Source organism: Corvus hawaiiensis, chromosome 7 (genome assembly GCF_020740725.1).
Source record: "Corvus hawaiiensis isolate bCorHaw1 chromosome 7, bCorHaw1.pri.cur, whole genome shotgun sequence".
NCBI classification, from domain to species: Eukaryota; Metazoa; Chordata; class Aves; order Passeriformes; family Corvidae; genus Corvus; species Corvus hawaiiensis.
Window position 1 is genome coordinate 20,896,825 of NC_063219.1, and position 19,377 is coordinate 20,916,201.

Here is a 19,377-nt window from a genome sequence, read left to right on the forward strand (position 1 = left end):
ATGAAAATATTAAAATACATTTAAAAATTAGGCTTGGCTTTCAGAAGAGGAACACGTAACAAGGACTACTTTAGACGTGAACTAACCCAATGCAGTGGTGCCAGTTATTGGTATATTCATTCACAGAAGTCTGTGGATGTGTTTTAACTGTAATTGTCATGGATCTTGGCTAGTTAATAAAAACTGAGGCGAGTTTACAGGAAAAAAAAGGACTAAATGTATCTGTGATATGTTTAGGAAAGGTGGGGAAGGAACTGAACCACCTTCCTGTCCTGTGACCCAGTGAGCACATAGGCCAAAAGTTGATGCATTTGTTGTATTTATCTGTACTCAGTAGTACTCTGCATGTAATTTGGAAATGGATATCTTATGCTTTAAATAGTGAAATACTATTTGTGAGAACAGTTTCACTTATAAGATGTGAAGTTTTCATTGCAGAATCCATGCCAAATATCAGATTTCTGTAACAAAGGGAGAAGAAATTACCTAATGACTAAGGATTGGTTTCCAAAGCCATATAAGTAGTTTAAAATAAGGTCTAGTTAGTGACTGTACAATGGTAGTATTTTAAGATTTAGGTGAAGGAAGGGCAACTGCTATGGCAAATGCTACACTGGTCTTACTATAACTGAGTAAAAAAGGAAAGGTTGTACTCTTGATACTGCTGAAAATTTGCTATTTTGTTATAATCACAATGTCATATAATAAGTGCTAAAAGTATTAAAGTATGCTTGCATAGGTAGACTTGTTTTAGTTAGTGGGCATATGCCTTCATAAAGTTAGCGTTCCATAAATTAATTGGTTTGATTTTAGATATCGTGCTAGATACTTGATAAAAAAGCCAAATAATCAATAGCTTCAACCTGCTCATTTTTAATGTAGAGACTAATTCCTACCTCCAGAAAAAAATACACAAGCCTGTCTACATTCCTCTTCAGTCTCAAAACGGTTTGCATTTCCATCGCAGCCACCATACCAAAACTGAGCGCAGGCATTGGCTTTTTTATCATAATACCATCTTATTGTATAAACGCGGCATGGCCCTTGATCTAACCTTAGCTTGCACTGGAGGTCCACAACACTTTCTAAAATAAAAAGAAAAAAGAGGAATAGAAACAATTCAGTTTGTAAAAGTCAATTGTATTCCATAGACTTTACCTTTAAAACTCTGATTTTGTTTTATTTTTTTCTGCTAATCTTATACGATAGTTTAAGATTCTCTTTTAGTTCTAAAGATGTTAGTATTGAAGGCAAGTTATAAGTGCATCTTAGTAGTCAATAAACTGTTCCCCTTTACTGGCATGATTCTAGTAATTCCAGAAATAATAGTATTATAGCTCCACATACAAAAAGAGCAAACAATGTGAATATGATAATTTTGAAATATATTTTTTTGAAATCTGATTAAGTGCAGCCAGTCTTGTGAGCAACCTGAAATTGTAAGCCAAAGAGCTGTAAGCTAGGTGCATCTGCTGTTTTTGCATCTGCTGCATCCTTCTGCTGTATATCAGTTCTTGTGGTATGGAAGAAGAGAGGTTAAAATACTGAGAAGAATATAAAACTTTTGCCTTGCTTTTGTAAGATATTTGTGCTACTAATCTAATAAAATGATAGTAATTATGTATGTAAGTTTGAATGTAAAGCTTGTTGGTCTGGTGACTGCTACAGATATGGATTAGAGGACTGTGAGATACTAATCTAGTCTCACTTTAATAATACCATGAGATAGAAAACAGTTTTTTGTGAAGTTTAATGTTGTGACTAATATTTTGTCTTTTGCAACTGCTATCTTGTTACTTTTTTGAAAAAAAGTTAGTGCCAGAGACCAAATAAGTTATGCCACTGTTCCCAGGAAATATGAGAACATGTTTCTATTGCTGTCTTCTGTTGCTCCCATCATAATACACTATTACTGGAACTGAAAACCCCCAAATGATGACCAAAATACATTTGAACATTTCACATGAAAAGAACCAACACTTTAAGCAGTCAGCTAATTATTATACTTCAAATGACTAAACACTGTTTTTTCCTATTGCTCCTCTGAAACAGAAATATATTCTTTCAGTCCAATTCTGAAATCACTATCTGTGTCTTTAATGAAGTCTCCCACCTCTGCAGACTGCCCCTCCTTGGCTGATGAATGACCTGCTGACTGGCCCACCTTCAATGAGCATTATTCTGTTTTTAGATGCCCCTTATAAGCTCCCTCTCAGGTTATAGATAACCTTGCTTTTGCTTTAAGGGGAGCGGTGGGATCCAGAACTTGGGAAGACAAGAACTGCAACTATAAAATCCTGAAATGACTTTTCTTCTACATCACAGATTCACAAAATCTGCAGAGAATGGAACAAAGGTACTCTGATTTAAAGCCTTATTAAAAGTTCGTACCAGGAGAAGAGGGAAAAAAATGAAAAACTGGTTATGATCTTTAACCCACCGGGTCTTGGTGTGGGGCCTATAGTTGAAAGAGATGATGTCATCACTTTATCAGATAATGGTTGTTTAGATGACAGTAATGGTACCACAGCTGCAGGTGAAAATAAACAGAATGAGATGTTGATTTTTCATCACCAAAAATTAAAATGAAGAAATCAATGACAATAAAAATACCTCTAGTGTCTACTGTTAGGAAGGTTGGCTGTTTTTCTTCATCTTGTTCCTCTTCATAGGCTTCATATACTACAGGAGGTACTTTGGTCTGAAATAAGCATTTGATTTTTTTTCTTTCCGGATACTGTGAAGTGTTTCAAAATGAACAAGCCCTCCATGACTTACAGATTTTCTAATGTTTTTTCTTTCTGTTTAGCATGACTTCAGTGTTAAGAACCGGAATTTTTACTTCACCTGGTTGGTTTACCAGGAAAGTTGTCATATCTAAATGTGGGATATATATGGTTTTTTTTTTAGTTGAGCTTTACAGAACTTTATAAAGTTAAAATTATAATCTACAATTGAGTTCAATTGCTATTCTTAGACTTAATTATAACAGTGTAATTGTTTTTAATATTGTTATGATTCACATTGTGGCACAAATATTACTGTGTTAAACGAAGGAATCCTTGTAACAGTATCAGGAATAAGTTATAGCTATTAGTTAATGGCCTGCATGCAACATCAGAGCTCTTACTCAGAACAATCAGCTCTATGCATGCCAAGTTCAAGTACCTGTCCTGTAGAAAATTAAGGGAAATGGTATATATTACATTAGGTGGCACAGAAAGATACATATTTTAAAGTTCTGCTCATTAAAGCCTGCTGAATTTTCATACCGGAGCTAATGGTTGAGGAAGATGGCCAAGACTCAGAGGACTTTCTACTGTAGATACTCCAGGTGTCTGTGCTGAAAGTGATTGTCTGTTAACATTGTTGTAATGTAAAGAACTTGGAGATACTGAATGGAAGGATCCTCCATTTATAGTTGCACTGTTTTCATTATGATTGTATATTAAGGTGCCATGCTCATCTTCACAAAATTGATTGACTAATTTGGACTCCAGAGCTGTTTAAAAAAAAAAAAGTAGAAAACTTATCATACTGAGGAATTCAATGTATTTTTAGAATTTTGATTACTTATATATGTCTGTAATACACATGTTATCATTGTTTACATGCATCTAAGAAGATTATTCCAGACTCTTTGGACTATCGATTATTTTGGTCACAAATTTGCCAGCAAGTATGTCCTCTGTGTGGTAGAAAATACAATGAACTTATGTAAGGGTGTTCATTTAAGCTTAGTAACAACTACTAGCTGATAATGGGAAAATAACTGCTTCTCTTGCTGACGTGAATAACCAAGTGAAAATGGGTTATTTCCCAGGGGAAGTGAGCAAGTAGAATTTATGACAATGGGTTTCATTCTGATTTACAGTCCAGCAGATTTTCAGTGCGTGAGCACTTACGCATCTTAGAAAGCTTGTTTAAGCAGCTGTTTTCCTAGACTGGGTGACATCCCCCCCGCTGGCATGTTGCCCCATAATGTGACACTGTAAAAGAAGGGGATCTGTATCTCTAGATTGCTATTACTCTGCACCTTGTAACTAATCCTGATCAGCATCAAAACATATTCACAAAGATAATACTTCTCCCCCACCCTGCCCCTTTGTGAGAAGCATCAGATACAAGACTGAATAAAACTCGAATGAACGCACCTGAGAGGGTGTTAAAGTCATCAATGAGATACATGTGTTCTCTGTCTGGGTCTGAAGCAATCAGATTTAGCTCATGCACAAACTCAACCTGTGTTGGATCTGAAGTATTTACGATTCCTATTGCATACATTTCGATGTTTGCTGCATGAGCCTCTCGAACAACAAGATCTAGTTTTACAGCTTCTCTCCTGTCTGTTTGGCCATCTGTTAGCACAATAGCTACTTTCCGCACCCCTGCTCGAGCACCAGAAAATCCTTCCTGGGTTGCTTTGTGGATAGCAGTTCCTGTGTAAGTGCCTTCTCCCATGTATTGCATTTTTCTGATTGCTCGTTTAACATCCTGCCGGGTTGGATACTTGTTGAGACCGAATTCTAGCCGAACTTCTAAACTGTATAACACAAGGCCAATTCTGGTAGCATTTCTGCCTACAGTTACTCTGTCTACTAAAGCAATTACAAAGTCTTTGATAATCTCAAAGTTTTCTGGTCCCACACTCTCAGAACTGTCAATCACAAATACAAGCTCCATAGGAATTTCCTTACATTTAACACTGCAACCTACAAAGGAAAAGTAAAAAAAAAAAACAACAGGTCACAATGACTTGATTTGGCGTCCTTTTGGAAAAGAGAAGAATGCAAATGTAATGAACGAAATATAGAATCTGAACATAAAGATTTCCTGAGTACTTACCACATATCTCTTTAATTAATTTAATTATGTCTTCTCTCTGGATATGAAAAACATTAAATATTAAAATATTTTATGACTTGCCTCTTTCAAATGAGGTATAATATTGACACTAACAAGATTTTGTTTATAATTAATATTTGTGTCCTACAGTGACTTAGAAATATCTTACTGTTTAACTTCCAAACCTTTCCTTCAAAACTGGGAATGAGTTCCACATTTTACAATGAACTATTTCATATGCATACAAGAATCAATAACTTGATGACACATTAACGTCTCTATCTGAAACAATTAACTACTGTTATTTTAAAAAATGTTTTGTGGTAACTTTGTTCTATTTAAAACTGAAAGGCACAAATATTTTAGCATCTGAATAATATGATATACCTTTTAAATGCACTGGGAGCAGACAAATAGACCCAACCTTAGGAAGCGTAGGACTGCTTGTAGTGAGCTGACATATGCCACAGCACCAATACAGAATGGAATTGGGAGTTGTCAGCCTTGATGTACCTGGCCCTCTCTATTACCCAGCCTTCATCAGCAAAATACCCCAAAACTGCTGTCTTCAGAGCTGTCTGTTCAGAAAAATGATAGCTTCTGTGACATGTGAACAGAGTGTTTTTAATATTAGAGCAATAATTTGTTATATTTTTTGAAGTGCGTGACAGGACTCATCTGGCATTGAGTCAGTCTTTCAGATAAAATCTTTTGCTACTGCTGCTCAGCTTCCATCATAAACTGTACTAGTATTTATATAGTTGCTGACATACTTTACTGAATTTGGGTCAAATGTGGTTCAGGCTTAGCAGAAATATAATTAAGTTCATAGCATGATAGACCATGATAAGTTTGAAGATCTTTGCTCTTTATTCTCTTAAATACTTGCAAAGAAACCTTCCTGCAGCAAGTACACACATGGGTGATCTAACACTAGCTATAAAAGAACATGTAGCAGAAAAGTACCTAAAATCATCAGGGACTTTTAATTCTATTTCAGCATAAACAAGATGAGAAAAAGTCAGAAATCTTTGAGTTGGTTTCTTTCTATATTGTTACTGAGACCACTTCTAATCAGAAAACTCTTTCCAAAATAATTAACTGGCTGCATTTTATCTGATAGTATCTAGTATTGTTTGTATTTTGCTGTAATGGGATTTAAATAATTGAATTTGCTTACTGTTAGGCCTTGGTCTCCCTTTGGTCCAGTTTTGCCCTGTAACAGTGATTGCTAATTAAGCTATTGCAATTAGTAACATTGTAATTCAGAATACAACTTCATCAATTCCATCATTAGAATAGTATTTGGCCAATAGGAACTTAAGCTAGAAAAAGTGTGCTTGTGGTAACACCTTGTCCATGTAGTATCTGCAATCTCCTAAGGTGGTTTATGGGAATTGAATGACCTCAAGTCTCCCACTGGATCACTGATCGTCAGTTGTCTTTCACTGCTGTCCTGCTTTTGGCTGGGATAGAGTTAATTTCCTTCTTAGTAGCTGGTTCAGTGCTGTGTTTAGGATTTGCTATGGGAATCATGTTGACAACACACTGATGTTTTGGTTGCTGCTAAGTGGTGCTTACCCATAGCCAAGGACTTTTCAGTTTCCCATGCTCCATCAGTGAGAAGCTGCACAAGGAGCTGGGGGGAGCACGGCCAGGACAGCTGACCTGGACCGGCCAAAGGGATATTCCATAGCGTGGGAGGTGACACTCAGTGCAGAAACTGGGGGGAGTTGGCCAGGAGGGGCCGATCACTGCTCAGGGATGGGCTGGGCATTGATCAGCAGGTGGTGAGCAATCTTATTGGGCATCACCTGGCTTTTTTATGATTATGGTTATCCTTGGTTCAGTTATTAGACTGGTTTATATACGCCCATGAGTCTTGTGCTTGTTTAGGGTTTTTTCACTTTTTTTTCTGATTCTCCTCCCCATCACACCAGCGCTGTGGGGGTAGATGATTGAGTGGCTCTGTAGTATTTATTTAGTTGCTGGCTAAATTAAACCATGACAACTGCCTTAAGGAAGAAACCACATCCATGTGGGAAGTAATGTCAAGTAAATCAAGTAAATGTCTTTGTGCTTTTAAAGTGGTTAATAGTTTCAGTTTCTTAAGTTTTTCGGATTATATGTAATTAAATAGAAAGAAGAACACACAACCCAACTTTGTTTTTAAGTGGTTTAAGAAAACATCTGTGATAAACCTGAGTTACTCACAGGTTCTCCAGATAAACCAGGGTCACCCACATGACCTTTTTCTCCTTTTTTCCCCTTGTCACCTGTAGCTCCTCGATCTCCCTTTAAAACCACAGTGGTAAGCAGGCAGAAAGTATAAGTCAGTTTTTGTTACACTTTTCAAATTTCTCTGTAGTAGCCTTTGTTAAATGCACATTAAGCTTCTGACATGAGTTAGAAATCTTTGTTAGAGATCGTTTAAATAAATTGGTGTTTTGTAAATTTTGTTAATAACTTGTAGTATTGGCTAAGCATTTTTTATGGGAAAAAATACCTGAAGCGGTTTGAACAATGCAGCATCTCAAACAACTACATGCAGACTGAGGGGTTTCATGGGATATTGCATGATGGAAATTATTATCTGTGTCTTAGAAAAATAAGATAACAGTAGCGAAATAGAAAAGAAATCCCAGGGTGTCATTGGAATGAATAATGGGAATATCACTTTGAGAACCTTTTGGCCCAGAAAAGGTGTTTGGCCTAGCAAACAGATGTATTAGTGCTTCTTGGTTTGATTTTTAGTAGACTATGGGACTTTGTACAGGCTTTCTGAGCCATTGTGATCACATCTAAAAATTGATTCCAACCTACAGTTCTCTTTTTCTTAACACTGATGTAGTCCCAAAATTTTGCATAGCACATGGGTGAAAGGCAGTGATATTAAATTTAATAATTAGATTTATTCTAATAATAAAACTTCTGTAACATCTAATATCTATATTTATGCTAATAATAAAATAATAGTATAACCTCTAACAACAATATAACTTCTAATAATAATATAATCTTCTAGTGTCTGGGGTTCTCTTTACACAGAATTCACATGCCTTCAATGAGAACTGACTGTAAAAGAGCATTTTGAGTGTGTTGGCTTCCATCTAGGGCATTATCTCACTATTATCTCTGATTTAGATATCATACCTTCTCTCCCAGAAGCCCATCTCCAGGGGGACCTCGTGGTCCTGGCATTCCTTGAATACCTTGTTCCCCCTAATGATAATCCAGGTAGTGAAATTAACCCTTTGTAATCATTCATCACACAGCAATTTAAAATGTTCAAAGAGAAAGTTTCTCAAACTGCATTTTAACAAGGATTTTGAGGCACTTGAGACAATTTAGTAGCTAACTTATATGTCTCAAATACTTCTTTAGTATAAAGATAAACAATATTGAAAAAGTGCATGATCATTATTGGATTTAATTTTAATTTGCTTGTAATTTTAATTTTTTTCCTCTTTCCATCCCATTTTATTCCTTCTCATTCTGCCTTTCTTATTACTATCTTTTGAGTCTGTCTCATCTGACTGTGCATATTACAAGGGAAAATTAATAGTACACACAGATTCAGGATGGAGGCTTTTTCTCTACTGAATAGAGTGGTAGTAGACATAACTAATTCAGACTGTCTCCTTAGGCATGAGAATTGAGGGAGTGGTATTTTTAATTTTGTAAAGGTATTTTTAACTGATGAAAGTTCATTCTTCTTTCCTCAGCGCACACATGCTTGGACTAGTTTGCAGCAGTAGACAAAACATACTTTACAGGTGCTCACATTATCCTTCTCATTTTCTAGCCTAAGGCTCTGTTCATGTAAGAAACAATGTGAAATCTCCTTAACACTGTGGTGGTCAGATTGACCACTCAGCTCAGGTTAGATACTGAAGACACTGAGTCTTTTTACCTTAGCTCCTTGAATACCTTCTCCAGGAGGTCCCAGAGAGCCAGGTGGCCCTGGGCGTCCTATGGTTCCCTAGAGAATGTTCATAATAAAAATACACAATAAATTGTTATACCGCCATGTAATTTCTTGTCCTTGCTCTACCAAACATGTCTTTTTATAAGTAGTGAGAATAAGATTGCTTTAGCTGAAAAAGACTCTTTTTGGTCTTTATCATATTATTAAAATCCAGATTATCCTTCAAAGGAGTCACTTGGCTTAATACTTAGAGAACATGAATCACCTTGCTGATAGAGATATATGCTGCATTGAAGGATGGATTGTATTGGTGGGACATTGGGGACTGAATTAAAATTTAAGAGAAGATTATTATTGGTTTTTTATCTTTTGCTGTCATTACGCAGTAAGACCTATAGGCATACATACTAATCTGGCATTGCAAATAAACATTTGTTGCTAATTTATAAGCTAGTTTTCAAAAGAATGCTAGAGAAGATGTTCCCATTCCATGTTATTCACAGGAAGCAATCAAAAGCCACATAGTACATATTAATTTTATGCCTATACTGCTATTCTAGTAACCGTGCATGAAATTCTCAGTCTCCTCATTTGTAAGGATCTTGTGCACATGCCAGTCCTTGGGACTAATACGGCCTGAGGAGGTGCTTCACCACTGCTTTTCTCTGGACCCAGCCTTCCTGCCAATGGGAACTGAATCTCAGGGACCAATAAGCCACAGTGTGCAGGTAACACATTATTATGTTGCATAATCTTTGCATTTGACGTTGTTGGGTTCCTTTATATTTACATTCTAAACCAGTTCTTTTGTATTCACTGGATTTCTAAAACTGAGCTGTAGGAGCATAAGAGTTTCCAATTATGGAGGCTTTTTATAGTTACAATTATTTTCGGGCCTTTGTCATGGTTACAAAATAATTACAAAAATAATCCTTTTTGCAGGGATTGATCCTCATACTGGTTATTAGATGATTATTGTATTTATACAGTAAAAAAGAGGAATTAACCCCAGAAGAACTTAACAGTAATGCCTATAGCTGTAACAATAGTATAGGCAAGACATACTAAGTCCTTGCTCAGCCATTAATTCTGACCAATGCTAGGTCTGAAGACATTTTTGCCACTCAGTTGCAGCTAATGCCTGCAGGAGCTAAATGTCTTGTCACTGATCTTCACTGCAAGGTTATCACTTTATCATTTATCATATGCAACCACAAGGAGGCTATGGTTTAGGGCTAGTCACCAGAAATATTTTTGATTTTCTACAAAATAAAGACTATTTGTTGGATTAGTTGTTTTCAGTGAAGACAGAAAACATGTAGATGTCTATGCATGACACACATTTTTATAGTATACTTTCCCCCCCTATTTTAGAAATTAGACAAAGAGAGATGTAGTTGTTTAAATATCTTACTTTTGGTCCTGGCAGGCCTTTTCCTGGGGAACCGGGGGGGCCAGCTGGTCCTCTACTACCAGGATCACCCTGAAAACCGATACTTTAAGAAGTAAGTAGTGAATACCAAAGTTTAATTAATCTCTGGAATTCCCAGTGTCTGTTATACTCAAATGGGACAATGAGAAGAGAACTATTGAACCACACTGTGCAAGTCCAAATAATGCTAACCCAAGAGTATTGGTGGCAGGACAAGCAAGTTATTGGGGATAAACAGCGGCTAGTTGTCTGAACATACTCAAGACAGGCGCAGTCGATTATGCACAGTTACAGAGGAATTAAAAGTCCCATATTATAAAATGAACTCCAGATTCCCCAAACCAAAAAAACCTGAACAAACCTAAGCCAAAAAAGATCTGCCTTTTATATACCGAGAACAAATTTAAAGCTGGATTAAACAAGTATTCTGACTATGACCTATAGGTAGGAATTGTATCTCCATGAAGTAGAGTACACACAAGCATTTGCTTTTCTAGAAGTTAAGGTCTATACCTTAGGTCCTGGTAGTCCAACTCCATCTGGGCCTTGTTCACCAGGAATCCCAGGGAGACCTGGCAAACCCTGAAATTATATACACAGACAGGATATAAATTTAATTTACAGCTACCTTGACTTCGTGCATTTGTTAATATTTATATGGTAGTATCTTGACTATATTTATCTCTTAATGGGATCACTGTGGTCTACAACTGGTTAGACTTTACTCTGATATGCCAGAAGTTGTGTCAGTAGCATTTGCCTGTGTAGTGCATGTCATCCAGGGGCTTGAATGTGTTTGAAGATAGAGGAGTCTAATCTGGAGAGGCAGTTGCAGAAGCAGTTCTTCATTGGGTTGCACAAAAATATCAGAAAGCAGTACAAATCAATTTCCAATTTCCATGTTGGTATTTGTTAATTTTTTGTTCCTCACTTTTCCTGTTGTCTTTAGCATAGGCAAATGCAAGCATGTATGATCCAAAGTCCTGGACTGCAGCCAGCAGTCTTTCTGAGACTTCCTCACTGCACAGGCAGGTAACTGCCAGGGCTGGTGGAGCACACTGATGAGCAGACTGGGTATGTGACGCCAGCATTGCATACATGTGCAGGGAAGGGAGAGGATGGAGCCTTTTCTCTTTGCATACTTTTTGAAGGGATTGGTTATATCTACCAATAAAGGCCTCTTTGAAGGGTAGTTCTGGCTCTTTGCACAGTAATTGCTTTTTCAGTGGTTCTGGGATGTATATGGGCCCAGCTGCTTAGCTACACTGTATTTTCCTGTTTGGGAATAAGTTTTGTACGGTTGGGCAGAAGACAGGACCCTACATGAAGATTTTGAGGGAACTGATTGAAAGATCAGTGATACTTTGGGGAAAAAGAACCCACTTGGAATATGTTACAGTGTGTAATCAAGAGAAGTGGGGGAATGGATGATCTTGTGCTATTTCAGGGGGAGATTTCTTTTTCTTTTGTGCTGAAGTACATTTCAACAGTTGAGGAGTTTTAGGCTTTCTAGGCTTTTAGACCAGCAAATCTTTCCTAGCATGTCAGACATGGAGGCTAACCCCTTAGGTGTAGCACTTACTTCTTCCCAATGTACATAAAAAAAAAAAAAATCGATAAACTTACAGGTGGGCCAGGATAACCATCTCCTTTTTGCCCAAAGGGCCCAGGGGGTCCTGGAAGGCCTCGGTCACCCTGATGCAGGCAGGAAAAACAGCTGAGTAAATGCCAAGACAATTGCTAGCAGGAAATTTTCCGTGAAAGTGAAAGTTACGTGGCAAATATACTGTAATTTGATTTTATCTGTTTGTCTGCTAATGTATTTTACTGTGTGAATTTTTTTAGGTTTATTTAATCCTGGACTAAACCAGTGACATTTAATAGTGCTCATGATTTACAGGACCTTTTGCTTCTAAGTCACTAATTTTAATATTTTTTGAGGGCTCTGTCTGTTGTCTTTTGTGGCCTATATATAAGAAGAAATTACTTTAGTTGTATTCCTGTGGAACATTTGGCCATCCTAGGAGATTTGTTATTGCTTCACTGAAATCCTCCTGCCTCATTTTACAGTTCTATCAGAAATTAGGTTAACAATTTAGCAGCTACCTTTGCCCCAGGAAGCCCAAAACCTGGTTCTCCAATTGGTCCAGCAAGACCAGGTAACCCAATGTCACCCTGCAATGAAGAAAATAAATCCTCTGATTACATATCTTATTAAACAGCACAGGCTGTGGGTTTCTTTTATATCAATTTATATATAATGAACATAATAGCTGATTTTATTTATTGCAGTTGCAAGCATTAAACACCAAAAGCATAAATTAAAATGAAAGAATAAATAGAAAATATACAAAGAATAAGCAAAATTGTTTTGATATCCAAGGTTATTCAAAATAAAGAAATGAGCAAAGGTGGGCCACACCTCAAGCTGCCATACAGTTAATACCAGGGCACAGTAGTAACTAGACTGGATACAATCCACTATGCTGTTCATAGGAAAGAAGAAGTTTTAGTTGACCATATAAGGCTGAAATTATTTACACAAATATTAACATAGCCTACTTCAGTTTTCACCCAGTTTTCTAAGCACTAGGAGATGGAGTGTGGATGGTACCTTTGGTCCAGGCACAGATCTTCCAGGAGGGCCTGGCATTCCAAGACGTCCTGGTGCACCAGGCTCTCCCTGCAGTGAAGGTAGGAGAGAAAAAACAATGGATTTTGCTGAAATTGAGCATGACCATCTCATAGAGAAAACATTTATGCAATGATTTATGTTTAATTCCATTAAAATTCTATTAGAATTTCTTATAAGCTATTCTATGCAAAGTGAAATCTAGCTATTTGGAGCACCGATAACAACCATACTTCTGTTTTCTCCATGGAAATGAGATTCTTCTCAGTCACTGAAAAAACATATCTTTAGAAGTCGCTTTCTTAGTGTATTCAAGACTTGGTCCAGCATATACAGTGCTCAAGACTTCCTGCTCAGCTGTATAGGTATACATTTCTGTTAGAATGTTTGTTTTTTTTTAATGTTTCTTTCACTTTTTTACCTCTTTTTCCTTCTTTTGTGGAAATACTCTTGTGTGTATTAATAGTGAAAGAATAAGAAACTGGGGGAGAAACCTGGAGTAGCTCTTCTCTTACTTTCAGTAACTACTGAGTATTTTAAAAAACTCCGAATCAATCAAAGAGTATCAGCCATGAGTCAGTGTAAGGGAAAATGAAGTCCTGTCATATATTTATATGCCATACACTATACTATCTTCCCAAATATTTAAGTATAAAATACCAGTATATACCCTGACTTTTTCCAAACCAACAGGAAACAATATGGTAAATGCAAAGGTTTTTAGAAAACACTTCTAGATGTTTATAGGGATCATGGTCAGTCTTGCTAAGAGAAGCCTTTGCTGATCTTTTTTGAAATTACTTTTTTGTGAAGTGAGGTCATTCTGGAGCAGTTGTTTCTGAGTTCCGGAACAATGTACAGCTTTGGGAAGCTATTTTACACATGTAACGTGGTAATAAACTCACTTTAGCTCCAACAGGTCCAGGCACTCCTGCTGGTCCTGTTAATCCACGTATTCCTCTCTGTCCTTGATCTCCCTACAAAAATGGAGAAGACATCACACATGCCAAATAATTTAAGAATGTGTTAACTGAAATCAATTGTAAATGTTAGTGAAAGACAGCAAACTTCTGCTTGTAGGTAGTGCATGTGAGCTGTTCCTATTGCCTTCATTGGCAAGTCAGTTAATTCTGGTCAGTACTTGTCCAGTTTTGGATTTGTACAATTAAAACGACATGGATTTCATCTGAAATTAAGTAAACCAGTTTACCACAGAATACTGTGACAAAAATAAAAGCCAAAAGGAATTTAAAGATTGAATAATTGCAGCTGAAAAGTAAGTTATTACATTAAAAAGATACTATCTAAGAAAAATAATCAAAACAGAAAAATATAATTCACTTGCTAGTACTTTTGTTTTTAATTTGAAGACAAATAGGGCCAATCAATTCATCACAATGCCCTGTCTGATTGACCAGAAAAAGCTAAGAATAGTGTAAATTTGTAAAGGGAAAACTGCTGTTCAAGCAGATTACTAGGCTGTAGTAATTACAGCAAAAATGAATCTATGAGTCCAGAGTAGTATTTTTTTGTTACTTATATTAGACAAAAAAAAAAGAGAAGTCTTTGACAAACCTATTCCTGGAACATTACAATTTTGAGTGACACCTTTAGTAAGAAATCCTCACCTTTTCCCCCTGTATTCCAATCCCTGGAGCACCTTCAGGACCTCTAAGACCAGGTAACCCTGGTTCACCCTGGAATAGAAAAATCAAAGGAGCATTTCAGTGCACTACATGGACATGGTGCAAGACCAACTTTGTATTCCCTTGAATAAGTTCATTAAAACCATAGACCATTTAGAATCAGTGACAAAACTTCCACTGATGTCAGGTGTGTCTGGGGTTTTTTTCCCATATTCAGAAGCAAGCATTGTAAAACTCCGCATGGAATGTGTGAAGTAGCACGTTTCCTTAGTGACGGCTGAACACTCTGAGTATATAACCTTAAATAATGGGGTTTCTGATTCTAGAAAAAAACATGGTCAGAAGGCCATGAAAGGTTGCCCATAGCCATTTTAGTGGTTTCCCTTCTGAGTTGCAGGGCATTTAATGAATTACAAAAAGCACACAATAGTAAACAAGATAAGACAATGCCCCACCCCAAAAAATTAGAAAAAGCGGAGCTTTTCCTAAAAAAGTGTATTTGAAAGAGAATTTTTTTTGCTGAAAAAAATGTGATACTTTTCCCCTTGTCCATGAACACTCTCTCTTCTAGTTTTGGGTGTCAGCACAGGGAGAACAGTAGGAATGCTTGGAGTGAAGCAGGTAGACTGCAGAGAGAAATGAACCAACCTTTTGTCCAGGGGCCCCATCTTCTCCTGGAAGACCAGGCAGACCTGCGAGTCCTGAAGGCCCTGGATCACCCTGACATCAGTAAAAAGTAAGTTCTTCTATTAAATGCAGACTTGGTACTATTCCTTCCCTGAATTAAGGAAATATATTTAGGTTTTTTTTCCTAAACTTTGAATATATTTGTAGAAAAGATTTATGCATATAAGCCCAAGTCTTGACTTTTTTTATAAAGACAGCTCTCATTACTTGGTACTATCCTACTGTCTGATTGTTTGAACTGTGCATTTTAGCTGTGCAGTTAAAATTATTAGCTACTAATGATTCAGTTCATTCTTGAAAAATAATGCCATCTTTTCCTTAAGTGGCAGCATTTGAAGTAGATATCAGAGCTGACTGTGGCAGGATGATTGACATCTTGCTGATGAATATCAATGTAAATCTATTAATGTCAGTGGAATTGTCTTGGCCCTATTTATGTAGGATTCAAGAGCCTGGCCTGGTTTTAGATGAAATGGGATCATTTGGGGTCAAATGGATTCAATCAGCATTACTGTATTTTGTGAAATTAAAGAAAGAAATTGAATAATTTATTTTCTTTTCCAACCCCCGTCCCAAATCCCTAACAAACAAGAGCAAAACCAGGACAGCCTTGTGCCTTTCCACTGTCACAAAAGTACTTTTTCATCTATTCCCATATTCTATGTTAATCTGGCAGTTAATTACATAGGGACTGGTTACTATCTTGGGCACTTCAACACTAAAATAATCTGGTTACAGCTTCCTCTCTTCTTAGCAACTCAACTGTTCTTTCTGTCCACCAGCACAGCTTGTTTCTCATATGAAGGTGTGAGAATGTAGCTGCTCTGTTTCCATCATATTCTGTGTGAAATGGGAAGGAGCAGCACAATAACCACTGTTCAGTGCTTTTTTTCACCTCTCTGGCTATAGCGTAGCTTACGCTTGGGACTGCGAGTTCTGGCAGCTGTTCAATATCCTGGATGGTTTTCTGACAGAGCTGTAGGTGAGCTGTATGCAACAATGACTTGGCATGATCCAGGCAGGTGGAAATTTCCAGTCACTATAAATCTTACTACGTTTTTACAGAACAGGGTATTTAAAATGCTGCCATATCTGGAGGTTATTTAAAGTCTGTGTTAAAAATTTAAAAGACTAAGAACCTAAATTTTATTTCTAAACCTGTTTTTATTTGTCTGCAGAAAGGATACTCAGAAAACATAAATTTAGAATACAAATAAATAAATAGATTAAATAATTCCTCTATTAACAATGTACCTTAGAACCAGGTTCTCCAATACCTCTTTCTCCTGGCACTCCAGTCTCTCCTGGCAAGCCTTGTTCACCCTTAAGCAGATATTAGTTTTTAACAGCATTATTATGAAAAATATAAAAGCATATGCTTCATTACTTAAATTTAAAGAAAGACTAGTGTGATATTGTCTGTAGTATGATGTATCAAACCCTTGGTCACAAAGATTTGGAATTTGTCACATGTTTTGAGTTGTCACCAAAGATCTGTTAGTGGAAATTATTAATGCTGTAAATCTATACTTGTATGTCCCCGGGAATCCTTCCTGCTAAAGAGCTGATATTTCAGGAGCATATATGACATCCACAGACAATTAATTATTCTTTTTTACTTTTTATCAGTGGTTAACATATCCCTGCTCAATCACTTAAGGGGTGATGTGATATCTGATGCTGCAAAATTCTTTACCTGTTATGGACACTTGACCCACTTACACCTGTAGTTCCTTTATACCATGCTTTAATAGCCTTCAATCATTCAGAACTCTGTCACATCTTTTAGGAAATGACTTAAAATCTCCATTCCAAACACCTCTAGGGTGATGCATTTCATTAACAGTTCTGTATTTTATGAATCAGTTAAGGCTAAATTATTCTGACAGTTTTCCTTCAGAAAAAGTAATCTTCATTACACCTTGGACCACTTTTAATGTCTAGATACAGTAAATACACAAATTCAGGTGAGACAATAGGCAGCAGAAGTTACAAGAAAGGCAGTCAATCTCTAATGTATCTATGTATATATTTTTTGGAATGGAAACAGTACAGTGAGAATTAAAGATGACATTGAAATTTGGATGATCCTGTCTTTTAAGTGCAACTAGTTTTTGGAACAGATTTACTGTACCTCCACGTGATATGATGAAAGCACAAGTTCAAGACAGGCAACCCTCTCAGGGGAAGTGTATCAGAAAAAGTGCAGCTCACTGTCTGGTATGTGCTACCTGAAAGGTTTTGTGTGAGTCAAGCAAAAAACTAAATAAATAGCCATGGCATTAGTTTGCCAAGGCTTTTCAGTGGAGTAGAATCTGCTGTACAGTTTTGTAATATTAATAAAGAAAATATTTTCCTGCATCTCTGTCAGTACTTAGATTGGTGTTCAGCAATCCAGTTTAAACATGAATAAGGATAGAGACAGAGCACTTCTTGATCATGAAACGTAAGAGTAAGAACAGCACAGTAGCTTTTACTTCAGAAAATTCCCTGACCTTTGGTCCAGGTATCCCCTGTCCTGGTAGCCCTCTAGAGCCAGGTGGTCCTTTTGGGCCCTCCACTCCCTGAGAAGAGTAGGTAAGTAATCATTAAAAATAAAATAGTCTCTGTTACTATACACTGAAGTGTGGGGTGAGGGGGAAGTGAAAATTGTACCTTTTCTCCTTGAATTCCAATTCCAGGTAATCCAACTGATCCTGGTAAACCAGGAGGACCACACTCACCCTGGCAAACACAGTACAGTTGCTTAGTTGTATAAAGATACAGAAACAATGTGGGACAACTCCCATGCTAGCACATGTTGACTTAACATCTCTTGAAGTCAGTGAAGCTGGGGATCTGATCTTTTACCTTTCACACATGCATATATTCCCTACTGGTTCAGTTGCAAACAACTGCTAGTTTCTTTTTCCTTTTCTAAACCTTAACCTTCACACAGAATCAGATGCTTTTTCTAACATCTCCTATTTTAACATGAGGAGATGTTAAAATGGGTTGGGAGAATTTATTGGGCATAAATCTCAGCTAAATACCACATTATTCAGGTCTTTTATGGGTTCCTTGCCTCATTACACCTTCTGTAGTCAGTATCAACCCTGTATTCCCTGTGTTAGATTTATTTGCACTCCATTAATCCCCTAGTGTATTTGTTGCTCACCTTTTCACCTTTTATGCTGATGCCTGGAAGTCCACGAGGGCCTTTTGGTCCATCATAGCCACGGTCTCCCTACATAGAAAGAAAAATAATGAGTTGGTAGCTGTGGAAACACACAGCTGTTCTCTCTGAAGTAGCTAGAGACAGTGTTTGCTCTGTCATGAAAACCAAAATGAGAAGAACCAGAAAACAGCTCCTGGATCTGTGTTCCAGGATACCAAAAAGATTATCTTTTCAAAAGAGTTTGCTCTGCAATTTGAAATTGCTGATGAAAGAGCTGAACAAGCTTCTTTTTATCTTTCTGCCCACCTCAATTACTTATGGTCCTATTCTGCTGCTTCTCGAATCAATGGCAAAACCACAACTGATTTAAATGGCTGCAGGGCTGAGTATTGAGACTAACTAAAAACTGAATTCTGCTTATTTTTCTCATGGGTTAATCTCATAAAAGTGTGGGTTAATCTCATTGAAGAGTGGTAATGAGGATCTAGGTCCCACTAAGAATTTCACCAGAGTGAAGACCAGGTTGACTGTATTGGTGTAGAAGTTTATTTGTAAATGTCATTGTCTTTCTAAATGTTCATTTACAAAACAGTGGTCTTGGGGGAAGTGCCAGTTACTAATAAAGGTACAAATATTGTGCTTTCCTGTACTTCTCTTAATAAAACCTGTAGAGGCAGATGGCAGCTTGTATAAATTGTCAAAGAATCACCCAAGACAATAAAATTACGCCCCAGACAGATGTTCTCTATCCTTAGTAACCAATTCCATCATTTTAACTTTGACAGAAATACATTACGAGGATCTGTTTAAAATAACATTCTTTACTCTTGATGCTTTAGAACATCTGCCTTCATTATCCTTTTTACTAAACTGTGAGCTTGTAGTAAAAAGTTGTGAAGAAAGCAACTGTAAAATTTGCTTAGATTAACAAATTGCCTGTTTAAAATATGTTTACAACCAGAGAGCTGACATGCTTGGCAGCCATAAGCAGGATCAGAGATACATATGGACTCTCTTGATACATGCTTGGCTCCAGGTCAGACTTGGCAG

General features: G+C 37.0%; 1 protein-coding gene across 1 annotated transcript in view; it reads right to left on the reverse strand.

Annotated features, from left to right (window-relative positions):
* Nucleotides 1-647: 647 nt before the first annotated feature.
* The window catches only part of LOC125328771 (collagen alpha-1(XXVIII) chain-like), a 31,946-nt gene continuing 13,216 nt past the window's right edge, over nt 648-19,377 (reverse strand). The window contains exons 14-35 of the mRNA XM_048309861.1: nt 18,328-18,396; nt 17,826-17,894; nt 17,666-17,734; nt 16,425-16,493; nt 15,132-15,203; nt 14,466-14,534; nt 13,743-13,814; nt 12,820-12,888; nt 12,312-12,380; nt 11,832-11,900; nt 10,719-10,787; nt 10,188-10,256; nt 8,759-8,827; nt 7,999-8,067; nt 7,060-7,140; nt 6,026-6,061; nt 4,846-4,882; nt 4,155-4,712; nt 3,321-3,502; nt 2,614-2,701; nt 2,441-2,530; nt 648-1,085 (exon numbers count right to left, since the gene is read on the reverse strand). Coding sequence (XP_048165818.1) covers nt 886-1,085; nt 2,441-2,530; nt 2,614-2,701; nt 3,321-3,502; nt 4,155-4,712; nt 4,846-4,882; nt 6,026-6,061; nt 7,060-7,140; nt 7,999-8,067; nt 8,759-8,827; nt 10,188-10,256; nt 10,719-10,787; nt 11,832-11,900; nt 12,312-12,380; nt 12,820-12,888; nt 13,743-13,814; nt 14,466-14,534; nt 15,132-15,203; nt 16,425-16,493; nt 17,666-17,734; nt 17,826-17,894; nt 18,328-18,396 — 2,244 coding nt within the window. The 3' untranslated portion in view covers nt 648-885. The remainder of the gene's footprint in view (nt 1,086-2,440; nt 2,531-2,613; nt 2,702-3,320; nt 3,503-4,154; nt 4,713-4,845; nt 4,883-6,025; nt 6,062-7,059; nt 7,141-7,998; nt 8,068-8,758; nt 8,828-10,187; nt 10,257-10,718; nt 10,788-11,831; nt 11,901-12,311; nt 12,381-12,819; nt 12,889-13,742; nt 13,815-14,465; nt 14,535-15,131; nt 15,204-16,424; nt 16,494-17,665; nt 17,735-17,825; nt 17,895-18,327; nt 18,397-19,377) is intronic.